The sequence below is a fragment of the Oncorhynchus mykiss genome, chromosome 7 (genome assembly GCF_057628025.1).
Source record: "Oncorhynchus mykiss isolate SJ-2025 chromosome 7, ASM5762802v1, whole genome shotgun sequence".
In the NCBI taxonomy this organism is placed as follows: Eukaryota; Metazoa; Chordata; class Actinopteri; order Salmoniformes; family Salmonidae; genus Oncorhynchus; species Oncorhynchus mykiss.
This window is the reverse complement of record NC_143028.1, coordinates 45,507,136-45,520,115: the sequence shown is the minus strand read 5'-3', so window position 1 is coordinate 45,520,115 and position 12,980 is coordinate 45,507,136. Positions and strand designations below refer to the sequence as shown.

Sequence of the window (12,980 nt, the reverse complement as noted above, 5' to 3'; positions counted from 1 at the left end):
CGATTTCTGCATAGTGCAACTTTAAGAATAACTGCTATTCTTTTTGGAAACTGTCTAAAACCTCAGATGGCTTTCCTATGTCAGTTGAATATTTATAGTGCTACTAAACTACTACACATTCACATCTTTGTTTAGCACATTTTATATTAGCACACTCAAAGTACTCTATATTTACAATATTAACAACAAAGGATTGCCTTACTCTGTTTTGGCAGCTATGATCTATAATAGATTTTATTACATGGATTGGTGTCAGTGATCTGATCAAGACTGCCTTGAAATGTTCATTCCCATGCTATAAAACGAGAGAAGCACACAGCTGTATGTGCAACACTGACGTAAAAAACATAGAATGTAGTAAAAACCCATTGAATTATATTTTCCCACATAGCCGTCAGGAGCCATAGTTGTCCTTTTTGCACACACAAAATCTGAAGAATATGACATTTTTTTTAGTAATCGTGACTTGAAACTGTGCTGTAAATAGTCACCCTACGTTGAAGTTGCCGTAAGCACAAATCTAGGATCAGCATGCCCAATCCTAACCTTTAGTATGGTAACAAGATACACTGTCCTCAGGGTAAAGTCACGCTACAACTTGATTCCCAAAAAGCAGCTTGTAAAAATAAGCACTATGCATGTAAGTACATCATGTACTGCACACAGTCAGTCTATAGTCTTTACTCACTGTTTGGGAAGTAAGAACGGAGTTGAGGAAATAGTTTATGTTCATTACATATCTATAAGGTGATAAGGTACCCCACTTAGTCAAGAGAGCAGGGGAAACGCCTCGATCACACCAGCAGCGTCGTTGCGTTTTGAAACTCCAGAAGTACATTAATTTTCAATGGAACACTGTGTTTGCCTTTCAGCATTGTGTTGCAGAGGCAGTTGCAGTGCGTTCTGTGTTGCATGTTGGATTTATAGAACGTATGCATCAAACTGTATGTGTAGACGGCTTGACCGAAATGGTAGCAGAAGGTGAATGTTGAACTTTTGTTGCACACGTATCCAGATGACATGTGATCGAGGCGACACTCACCTCTGAAGTCCTCTGTAGCTGTTATGTGTCATAGGCCTACACTTGTGATGTCAGCAATACGTAGGCTTCTCATTTCAGACTTTTCCAAAAAGCTTTTTTTTCCTGTTGAAAAGGAAGGGGTTACACACTGTAACCTACTTGTCAGGGCACTTATCTAACGGTGCATTTGCATTGGCAAACAATGGGGCCAGTGTGCACACCGCAGTGACATTGCACAATTAAGAACAAATCACTTGTTTCCTACAGGTCTCACAGAAGCCACAACAGAAAGCCAGACCTGTCTGATTTACACACTTATTTCCGTGCGTAAAAGGAGCCAAAACTGTTCAGCAAAGCACCTGGATCCAGCCAATTTTGTCATGACCTTTAATTTAGATCTTCACTTTTTCTCAGGAAGAGCAAGAAGCATGTTGACAGAATGTGATCAGGAAAGTCACTATTGTGCAACTGCATTAGTCTAGCTACAGTAGCCGATTATTTCAGTTATTCAGGAAACGTTTTCGTTGTGTCATTTAATCACATTGTATGATTTTTAAGTAATTCATTTGCATTTTAGTGCATGACATACAGTGGGGCAAAAAAGTATTTAGTCAGCCACCAATTGTGCAAGTTCTCCCACTTAAAAAGATGAGAGGCCTGTAATTTTCATCATAGGTACACTTCAACTATGACAGACAAAATGAGGGGGAAAAAATCCAGAAAATCACATTGTAGGATTTTTAATGAATTTATTTGCAAATTATGGTGGAAAATAAGTATTTGGTCACCTACAAACAAGCAAGATTTCTGGCTCTCACAGACCTGTAACTTCTTCTTTAAGAGGCTCCTCTGTCCTCCACTCGTTACCTGTATTAATGGCACTTGTTTAAACTTGTTATCAGTATAAAAGACACCTGTCCACAACCTCAAACAGTCACACTCCAAACTCCACTATGGCCAAGACCAAAGAGCTGTCAAAGGACACCAGAAACAAAATTGTAGACCTGCACCAGGCTGGGAAGACTGAATCTGCAATAGTTAAGCAGCTTGGTTTGAAGAAATCAACTGTGGGAGCAATTATTAGGAAATGGAAGACATACAAGACCACTGATAATCTCCCTCGAACTGGGGCTCCACGCAAGATCTCACCCCGTGGGGTCAAAATGATCACAAGAACAGTGAGCAAAAATCCCAGAACCACACGGGGGGACCTAGTGAATGACCTGCAGAGAGCTGGGACCAAAGTAACAAAGCCTACCATCAGTAACACACTACGCCGCCAGGGACTTAAATCCCTGAGTGCCAGACGTGTCCCCCTGCTTAAGCCAGTACATGTCCAGGCCCGTCTGAAGTTTGCTACAGAGCATTTGGAGGATCCAGAAGAAGATTGGGAGAATGTCATATGGTCAGATGAGACAAAAATAGAGCTTTTTGGTCTAAACTCCACTCGCCGTGTTTGGAGGAAGAAGGATGAGTACAACCCCAAGAACACCATCCCAAGCATGGAGGTGGAAACATCATTCTTTGGGGATGTTTTTCTGCAAAGGGAACAGGATGACTGCACCGTATTGAGTGGACGATGGATGGGGCCATGTATCGTGAGATCTTGGCCAACAACCTCCTTCTCTCAGTAAGAGCATTGAAGATGGGTCGTGGCTGGGTCTTCCAGAATGACAACGACCCGAAACACACAGCCAGGGCAACTAAGCAGTGGCTCCGTAAGAAGTATCTCAAGGTGCTGGAGAGGCCTAGCCAGTCTCCAGACCTGAACCCAATAGAAAATCTTTGTAGGGAGCTGAAAGTCCGTATTGCCCAGCGACAGCCCTGAACACTGAAGGATCTGGAGAAGGTCTGTATGGAGGAGTGGGCCAAAATCCCTGCTGCGGTGTGTGCAAACCTGGTCAAGAACTACAGGAAACATATGATCTCTGTAATTGCAAACAAAGGTTTCTCTACCAAATATTAAGTTCTGCTTTTCTGATGTATCAAATACTTATGTCATGCAATAAAATGCAAATTAATTACTTTAAAATCATACAATGTGATTTTCTGGATTTTTGTTTTAGATTCCGTCTCTCACAGTTGAAGTGTACCTATGATAAAAATGACAGCCCTCTACGTGCTTTGTAAGTAGGAAAACCTGCAAAATTGGCAGTGTATCAAATACTTGTTCTCCCCACTGTATCTACACACCTGATGGGGACTGAGAATGTATGATTTAGAGGTTGACCGATTATGATTTTTCAATACCGATACCGATTTATTGGAGGACCAACAAAAGCCAATACCGATTAATCGGCCGATTTTCTATTTTTAATTTTTTTAAACATTTTTAAAATAAAAAAAGTGTATTTATTGGTAATAATGACAATTACAACAATACTGAATGAACACTTATTTTAACTTAATATAATACATAAATAAAAATCAATTTAGCCTCAAATAAATAATGAAACATGTTCGATTTGGTTTAAATAATGTAAAAACAAAGTGTTGGAAAAGAAAGTAAAAGTGCAATATGTGCCATGTAAAAAAGCTAACGTTTAGGTTCCTTGCTCTGAACATGAGAACATATGAAAACTGGTGGTTCCTTTTAACATGAGACTTCAATATTCCAAGGTAAGAGGTTTTAGGTTGTAGTTAATATAGTGTTTATAGGACTATTTCTCTCTCTACCATTTGTATTTCATATACCTTTTACCATTGGATGTTCTTATAGGCACTTTAGTATTGCCAGTGTAACAGTATAGCTTCCGTCCCTCCTCGCCCCTACCTGGGCTCGAACCAGGAACACATCAATAACAGCCACCCTCGAATCATCGTTACCCATCGCTCCACAAAATCCACGGCCCTTGCAGAACAAGGGGAACAACTACTCCAAGTCTCCGAGCGAGTGACGTTTGGAAGCTCTATTAGTGTGCACCCCGCCAATTAGCTATCCATTTCACATCGGTTACACCAGCCTAATCTCGGGAGTTGATAGGCTTGAAGTCATAAACAGCTCAAGGCTTGAAGCACCGCAAAGAGCTGCTGGGAAAACGCACTAAAGTGCTGTTTGAATGAATGCTTACCAGCCTGCTGCTGCCTACCACCGCTCAGACTGCTCTATGAACTATCAAATCATAGACTTAATTATAAAATAAAAACACACAGAAATACGGTCATTAATATGGTCGAATCCGGAAACTATCATTTTGAAAACAAAACGTTTATTTCAGTGAAATACAGAACTGTTCTGTATTTTATCTAACAGGTGGCAGCACTATGTCTAAATATTGCTGTTACATTGTACAACCTTCAATTTTATGGCAAATTAGTTCGCAACGAGCCAGGCGGCTCAAACTGCTGCATATACCCTGACTCTGCGTGCAATGAACACGAGAAGTAACATAATTTCACCTGGTTAATATTGCCTGCTAATCTGGATGTCTTTAAGCTAAATATGCAGGTTTAAAAATATATACTCCTGTGTATTGATTTTTAAGAAAGGCATTGGTGCTTATGGTTAGGTACAGTTGTGCAACGATTGCTTTTTTCGCAAATGCGGTTTTGTTAAATCATCCCGTTTGGCGAAGTTGGCTGTCTTTGTTAGGAAGAAATAGTCTTCACACAGTTCGCAACGAGCCAGGCGGCCCAAACTGCTGCATATACCCTGACTCTGTTGCAAGAGAAGTGACATAATTTACCTAGTTAAAATAAATTAATGTTAGCAGGCAATATTAACTAAATATGCAGGTTTAAAAATATATACTTGTGTATTGATTTTAAGAAAGGCGTTGATGTTTATGGTTAGGTACACGTTGGAGCAACGACAGTCCTTTTTCGCGAATGCGCACTGCATCGATTATATGCAATGCAGGACATGCTAGATAAACTAGTAATATCATCAACCATGTGTAGTTATAGCTAGTGATTATGATTGATTGTTTTTTATAAGATAAGTTTAATGCTAGCTAGCAACTTACCTTGGCTTCTTACTGCATTCACGTAACAGGCAATGAGAGGCAGGTGGTTCAAGTGTTGGACTAGTTAACTGTAAGGTTGCAAGATTGAATCCCCGAGCTGACAAAGTAAAAATCTGTCGTTCTGCCCCTGAACAAGGCAGTTAACCCACTGTTCCTAGGCGTCATTGAAAATAAGAATGTGTTCTTAAACTAGTTAGGGATAGGTGGGACACAAATGTCTCAACTGGCCAATTGCCAGGGAAAATGCAGAGCGCCAGATTCAAATAAAATACTATAAAATTCAAACTTTCATTAAATCACACATGTAAGATACTCAATTAAAGCTACACTCGTTGTGAATCCAGCCAACATGTCAGATTTTTAAAATGCTTTTCGGCGAAAGCATAGGAAGCTATTATCTGATAGCCTGCACCATCTGCACCAGCAGTAAACAAAGGAGTTGGCATATTTCAAACCTGCAGGCTCTACACAAAACGCTGAAATAAAATATAAAACATGCATTACCTTTGACAAGCTTCTTTTGATGGCACTCCAATATGTCCCATAAACATCACAATTTGTCCTTTTGTTTGATTAATTCCATCCATATATCCAAAATGTCCATTTATAAAGCGCGTTTGATCCAGAAAAAAACAGCTTACAAAAAACGCAACGTCACTACAAAATATTTCAAACTACTTTTGTAATACAACTTTAGGTATTTTTAAACGTTAATAATCGATCAAATTGTAGACGGGGCAATCTGTGTTCAATACAGGAAAGAAAACAAACCAGCGCCACTTTTCACGTCTTGTGCAACTCACAAAAGTGTCCCCAGTTCCTAGTTGGCCTACTTCTTCATTGCACAAAGGGATAACCTCAACCAAATTCCAAAGACTGGTGACATCCAGTGGAAGCGGTAGGAACTGAAAACAGGTCCCTAAGAAATATCCCTTGGCAATAACAAGCCAGGGAACAGAGAGAGGCAGGGGGAAAAAATATATCTGAACAGTTAGTCCTCGGGGTTTTGCTTGCTACATAAGTTCTGTTATACTCACAGACATGATTCAAACAGTTTTAGAAACTTCAGTGTTTTCTATCGAAATATATGAATAATATGCATATCTTATATTCTTGGCATGAGTAGCAGGAAGTTGAAATTGGGCACGCTATTTATCCAAAAGTGAAAATTCTGCCCCCTAGTCCCAAGAGGTTTTAACTGACTTGCCTAGTTAAATTAAGGTGTTACATTTTATTTTTTTAAATTAGGGCCGATTTCAAGTTTTCATAACAATCGGAAATCAGTATTTTTGGACACCAATTTCTGATTGTTATGAAAACCTGAAATCGGCCCTAATTAATCGGCCATTCCAATTAATCGGTCGACCTCTAGTATGGTTCCTCCCGCTGATTGTGCAGAGGTGAAATGTGGCAGTAATGTCTCACTGTAAGGTGTTGGTACTGTTACACGACACCATCTACATGCCTGAAATCCTCAGTCCACTGTTCGTTAGGCAGAGGTTTCCGGAACTGTTAGAAATGACCTGAACAGATGAAGTGAAATATCACTCTTCTTTGAAAAGAAATGGAAATATTTGCTAATGTTAGTGGAGTGAGATGTTCTGCACTTTGTTTGTCCCTAATTGTTTGTGACCTGCAGGATCCAATGGGATGATATTAGTGCAATAAGCTGCAGTCTTTAGGAAAACAGTGGAGTGCTGATCGTGTCCTAAAAACATCCAATAGACTAGAATACGACTTTATTCGAATAGAATACAACTTTATGTCCATTGGTTAAAACAGAAATTTGTCTTCTGCCTTTCCCAACAACCCGAGGTACACACACACACGTTGAGAAGCACAGGGTCAGCAGCAGTGCAGCGTCCCTGGATGTAGAGCAGTTGTGGGGGGTTAAGTGTCTTGCTCAAGGGAACAACGGCAGGAGATGATACATGGGATCAGAGACCAGCAGGCTTCCAATTGCCAGTTCAGTTCTATTTTTCTGTTGCCCAGCACGGGTCTGTGTGTGTGTGTCCTCTCTAACCTCTAGGCTACTGCCACTAATGTCTTCCTTTCCTCAGTCTCTCTACCTCATGACCATGGATAGGTGCACGCACTGGATAGGTTTTCCACCATGATGGCCTCCCTGATCACAGCCTCGCCTTTTGATTACAGTTCAGTGGTCTTGAAAGAAAAGAGATGAGCACAGGACAGCTGATTTTAGGGTGTGATCTTAGTTGGACTGCAGGCCGACTGGCTCCACACACACACCTCCATTTCCAACCCCCGAGCTCCTCTCTGTGTTTTCCATTGGGTCCACAATCTCCTACATGCTCTGGATTGTCCTCTTCTCTTTGTCTCCTAGCACATTGTCATTCAGACCAAGCCTTGTGGAATGGGGATATTATGGCATACCCTGTGGATGACTACAGCTCTACCATGACCCACATCTCCCTGGTGGAAAAGCTGTTCTTACGCACGCACACACACACACACACACACACACTCTAGAGTCCAGACATGACACACTCACACATTGGAACGTGACTGAAGGATTCTCTCCTCTGATCTGCTTCTAAGTTCACACTCTCTCATATCTCTGACTCGCCTTCACCAATTTGCCTGATGGCAGACTGAGAGGGGGAGGCTGATTAATGTAGTGGCAGCAGGTCAGAGGTTGCTGCCCTGTGTCCATGTGTGCAGTCAGCCTCTGTGCTGTGTGCCTCGCTCTCCCTCTCACACATACCTTCACCCGCTCTCCCTCTCTCACACACACCTTCACCCGCTCTCCCTCTCTCACACACACCTTCACCCGCTCTCCCTCTCTCACACACACCTTCACCCGCTCTCCCTCTCTCACACACACCTTCACCCGCTCTCCCTCTCTCACACACACTTTCACCCGCTCTCCCTCTCACACACACCTTCACCCGCTCTCCCTCTCTCACACACACCTTCACCCGCTCTCCCTCTCTCACACACACCTTCACCCGCTCTCCCTCTCTCATCTCCGTACCGGAGAATGAAAAGGCACAGTGGAGCTTCACCACTTTTAAAGTCAGGCGTGCCACTGCCATGTCCTGAATGCAGAGTGGACTGGGGATTCAGCTCATTTAAGAGACCAGTGGACACCCATGATGGCCAGTGTGAGCTTTTGCATAGGAATTTAATGCAACTCCTTGTTTAATGCAACTCCAATGAAAACAATTTCCCCTTGATAATTAGGCCTACACTCCAACGTTGTATTCCACTCATTCAGATGTGAAGGGTTTGTTCCTAAGAAGGTTGCATTACAATCATTCAGTAGTAGACCGTAGCTCTTTTTGGTAGACCTATAAACTCTTTTTTTTAATATGTCAATTAAGCAAAGGTTTTCATCTGAGCCAGTAGTCGATACTTCCACCTCAGTGGTAGGAGCTGACACTTAGTGAAGTGGGCCCAGACATTAACCCTGTGTTAAGTATGGGTCGGCTTGTTAATTCCCATTCCACAGCAGCAAATGACTTCCCTAAGAGCACAGGTAGGCTTTTGTGTGGACTTGAATAGCCATCGCCTTGGAGACGTCGGTGACGTTTCAAGTGTCCTTAGCTGTGTGTGTGTGTGTGTGTGTGTGTGTTGGAGGGCCTCGTCAGACGGGCTCTGGGTGATTTCTTAATTAGCCCCTTCATTAGCTCTTTGTGATTCTCCTTGTGAAGGTCTCGTCTCCCAATGTGCTCTCTGTTTTCCATGATCATGAGGCTTTCACCAAAAAAAGGAGGGAGTCATTTGTGAGTGGGGGTGTTGAATCCACCAAACAGCCAATCGGATCTGTTTAGCCGGCATTTAACTAACTGACAAAGGATAAACATTTTGTAATTGTTAACCGGTTAACTGTTGAATGTCGTTTTCTTGTCACATAAGGTAACATGCATTTCTGTGAATGATGGTGTCCTTTTTTTTTGCCTGGATGAATTTGTCTATTTGAGTATTTGCTGGTACGGTACATTAAAGCCCAAGTGGTAGCCGCTCTCCCCCAGCCGCTCTCCCCCAGCCGCTCTCCCCCAGCCGCTCTCCCCCAGCCGCTCTGCCCCAGCCGCTCTGCCCCAGCCGCTCTGCCCCAGCCGCTCTGCCCCAGCCGCTCTCCCCCAGCCGCTCTCCCTTCTCTCTTGTTTATTTGAAGACAGATCAATCAGACTCTGCCACTGGCTGTATTTCTCCTGCCTGCTTCACCTCTTTGTTCTGTAGCGAGTCTGTCTGTTTCTGCAGCAGGTAACCTTTGGAGTGATGGCTCGGTCCTCTCCTTATCGCTGGGTAGTTTCCTCTACTGTGAAATGGGGCTAGTACCGAGGAGTACCCTCTGCGTGTGTAATCTCTGCACCTGTACAATCGCTTTTTCTCTGGAATGATTGTTACCACACTCACCTTTTTTTTAATCAACCTTAACCATCTTAGAGCCTAGCGTTCAATACTCTATCTCCCTCCATAACACAGCATCATTTGAAATGCTTCATTCAGCAACTGCCTGTGTCTACCTCCTACAGTTGAGGCTGGTTACCTTCATCCTGTTCTGTGTTTTTCTGTGTTTTTCCCTCCCCCATGGTGACCACAGACATGCCCATATTTGGCCAGTGTCCAGCACAGGATGACTTCTACCTGGTGATGTGCAGCCACTGCAGTCAGGTGGTGAAGCCCCAGGCCTTCCAAGCACACTACGGTAAGTCTCTCTCTCTCTCTCTCTCACACACACACACACACACACACACAGACCACCATCACTCATGCAAACATTGTCCCCAAGAGCTGATCCAGTATTGGGTTTTTATATTTTTTGTTATATAGCTCTCCTGGCGGGAAAGGTTTGGGCAGGGAGAGAGCTAGAGTTGGGAATTGCCAGGGACCTCACAATAAGATATTATCACAATACTTAGGTGCCGATTTAAGATATGCATTGAGATTCTCAAGTGATTTATTGCAAAATACAAGTCTGCTGCAGAGGGACAAGACAGTCATGAGAAAACGACATGTTGTCGTCAGTCCAATTGGCTACCTATTTAAAAAGATTATAGTATATAAGTATAAGATATGAAGGAAGTATAAGATATGAAGGAAAAATAGTTTTGGTGCAGGTACAGCCAACTAGCGCACAGAAAATATTGCTATATTGTCAAAACAATACGATAAATCGTCAGAAATATCCCAATATGTAACTGTATTGATTTCTTTCCCCCATCACTAAAGAGAACATTCTAAACTTGTGCTTTGGGGAAATCTGCTTGGCACTAATCTCTGTCAGAATGGCAACAACAACTCTGTGTGTGCGCATGTTCAAACACTATCAACGTCAGGAGGATTAAAAGCACACCTCCCATTCTCCACCTCTAACATGAGAAAGGAGCACTCTGGCCTTTTATTTCCACCACCTGAGACTTGTTTACAATTCTCCTGTTAATATTTGATGTGCTCCTCCGAGTCCGTTCCTCTGTGTGAGTGCAGCCTAATTGATTGTGTTAGCATGTTAAACTGTCCCTAAGACGTCTGAAGATGTCTAAAACCTACTAGTTTCCTTCTCCACGGTGTGTGTTCTTTAACTGGCTCTTTGGCCGGAATGCTGGAAAGAATTTAATTTATTATGGATTTCAGAATCAAGGGATCGTTTTGCTGCCTTTCTCGTTAAAACTAGCCTGTTGAACCCTCTATGCACGCACTTGCGGAACGCACACAGACACACAAACACACACACACACACACACACACACACACACACACGAACACACCCCTGTGCTTCAGTGCAGTTAAGAGAACTGCTCTCTCCACCAACACCAGTGAGTGCCAGTGAGGTGGTGTAAAATGTAATCTCACTCTCTCTCGCTCTCTCTCTCTCTGGTTAGTTCCTCTCCACGATGGGCTTTTAAGCATCAACTGGCATGTATAATTTATTTATTCCAGCTGTTCTTTAGGTCAAAGATTGGAGACCTTTTTTAAAATGATTTCAGTGCGTACCGTTTTTAGGCCTTCCTCCACTTACCGTTATCGTTGATACCTCTAGTAAAGAAGAGCAAGGAACTATCTGTTGTTCCTTGAGCCATTTCAATTAAGGATTTTTGTCAAGAAATAGCTTAGTCTAAACTGGCAGATAACCTTATGTTATGGGTAATTCTTGAATGTTTGATAAAACTGTCATGTTTTCTAACACATGGTGTGTATTGGATAGGTCAGTGTTCCGACTCCTCACAACACTGACAGAGGGTGGGTGTTCTAATGTTTTCGGCTTTGAGGCTTTAGTATGGATCTTTCCATCCTTATAAACAAATTAGTTCATAAAATGGCATGCAAGCAGTTTCCTTTTTAAACTAAATTGGAATATTCATTTTCTAGTGTAAACCTGGTGAGTCTGTATTATCTTCCTGTGGTTGTCAAAACCAAAGCCTCAATGGCACATCCTTCCGTTTCTACTCTGGGCTGGTTACTTAAGTCCATCCGTGTCCCAATATGCATACATTACCACACTGCACTTTATGGTGGTGTGGACATTGGGATCCATACCATTTAAAATTGTCGAGCCAAGGCCACAGGGCTTCAAAGGAATCACTACTGTCCTTTTACTGTGGGGTGTTTGTTTCTTTCTCAGCGGAAAGATTGAATGAAAAGCTAGGCCTATAATATTTCATCACTTGTTGTTGCTGGTTATACAGGTATCAGGATTGGCCACAAGAGGGAGACACAATAGCACTCAAGTGTCATTGGGAACACTCATTGGTCCTGTGTCAAGAGTCAAGACAGATCAATCATGGACTAATGGCACATGTGAATAGAGTAGCAATTACAGAAGTTCATACTTTCCACAAATTGAGGTTAGCCTAGTGCTGGTGAGGTCGCACCTGACTACTATAGCTTAGTAGTCCACGAACACAACTTCTACCTTAGGTGTTGTGCAATAACATTCAATCAGATAGGATGAATCTGGCTTGTATCATTGTCTTCAGTCAGATAGCGTGACTATTCCACCTGCACTGATCTGTCTCGTATCTCGTAAAGGGATAGATCGAAAGTAGTTTGGCTACAATGTGCTATCTAACGTGATAAAATATCACCTAGGTGACATTGTGCGGCTGAAAAACAGTCTGAATTAACCTAAGCTAAAACCATAAATATGTCAATGTTTTACATCTTTTTTTATATCCAACTAAAGATATTTGTGCCTCACCGAGCAGTATTTCTGAAGTTTGGCAGTGGGTTGAAAGCTAGCTGAGCCAGTCACTGAAATGATGCCGCTAACCAACCATTACCTATTTCATGGAGAGTTATGCGATACAAAAAAAAAGAGGAACTATGTTTGAATGATGGATGGTTGGCAATCTCAACATTTTAGGATGAGTTCCACATCCAACAAGACATCGGTTGAGGGACTCAATTTGACGTAAGACAATGGTCTTGGATAGCTCACATCCACTGGTACCACAATCAATCACATTTATTTATAAAGCCCTTCTTACATCAGCTAATGTCACAAAGTGGTGTACAGAAACCCAGCCTAAAACCCCAAACAGTAAGCAATGCAGGTGTAGAAGCACGGTGGCTAGGAAAAACTCCCTAGAAAGGCCTGAACCTAGGAATAAACCTAGAGAGGAACCAGGCTATGAGGGGTGGCCAGTCCTCTTTTGGCTGTGCCGGGTGGAGATTATAACAGAACATGGCCAAGATGTTCAAATGTTCATAGATGACCAGCAGGGTCAAATAATTATAATCACAGTGGTTGTCGAGGGTGCAACAGGTCAGCACCTCAGGAGTAAATGTCAGTTGGCTTTTCATAGCCGATCATTCAGAGTATCTCTACCGCTCCTGCGGTCTCTAGAGAGTTGAAAACGTCATGTCTGGGACAGGTAGCACGTCCGGTGAACAGGTCAGGGTTCCATAGCCGCAGGCAGAACAGTTGAAACTGGAGCAGTAGCACGGCCAGGTGGAACTGGGGACAGCAAGGAGTCATCAGGCCAGGTAGTCCTGAGGCATGGTCTTAGGGCTCAGGTCCCCCGAAAGAG

General features: G+C 42.6%; 1 protein-coding gene across 4 annotated transcripts in view; it reads left to right on the top strand.

Annotated features, from left to right (window-relative positions):
- The window catches only part of LOC110527971 (ataxin-7), a 54,483-nt gene that overhangs the window by 25,070 nt on the left and 16,433 nt on the right, over positions 1-12,980 (top strand). For all 4 annotated transcript variants that reach the window (XM_090241138.1, XM_036983463.2, XM_021609622.3 and 1 more), the window contains one exon: positions 9,554-9,658. In XM_090241138.1, coding sequence (XP_090097264.1) covers positions 9,554-9,658 — 105 coding nt within the window. The remainder of the gene's footprint in view (positions 1-9,553; positions 9,659-12,980) is intronic.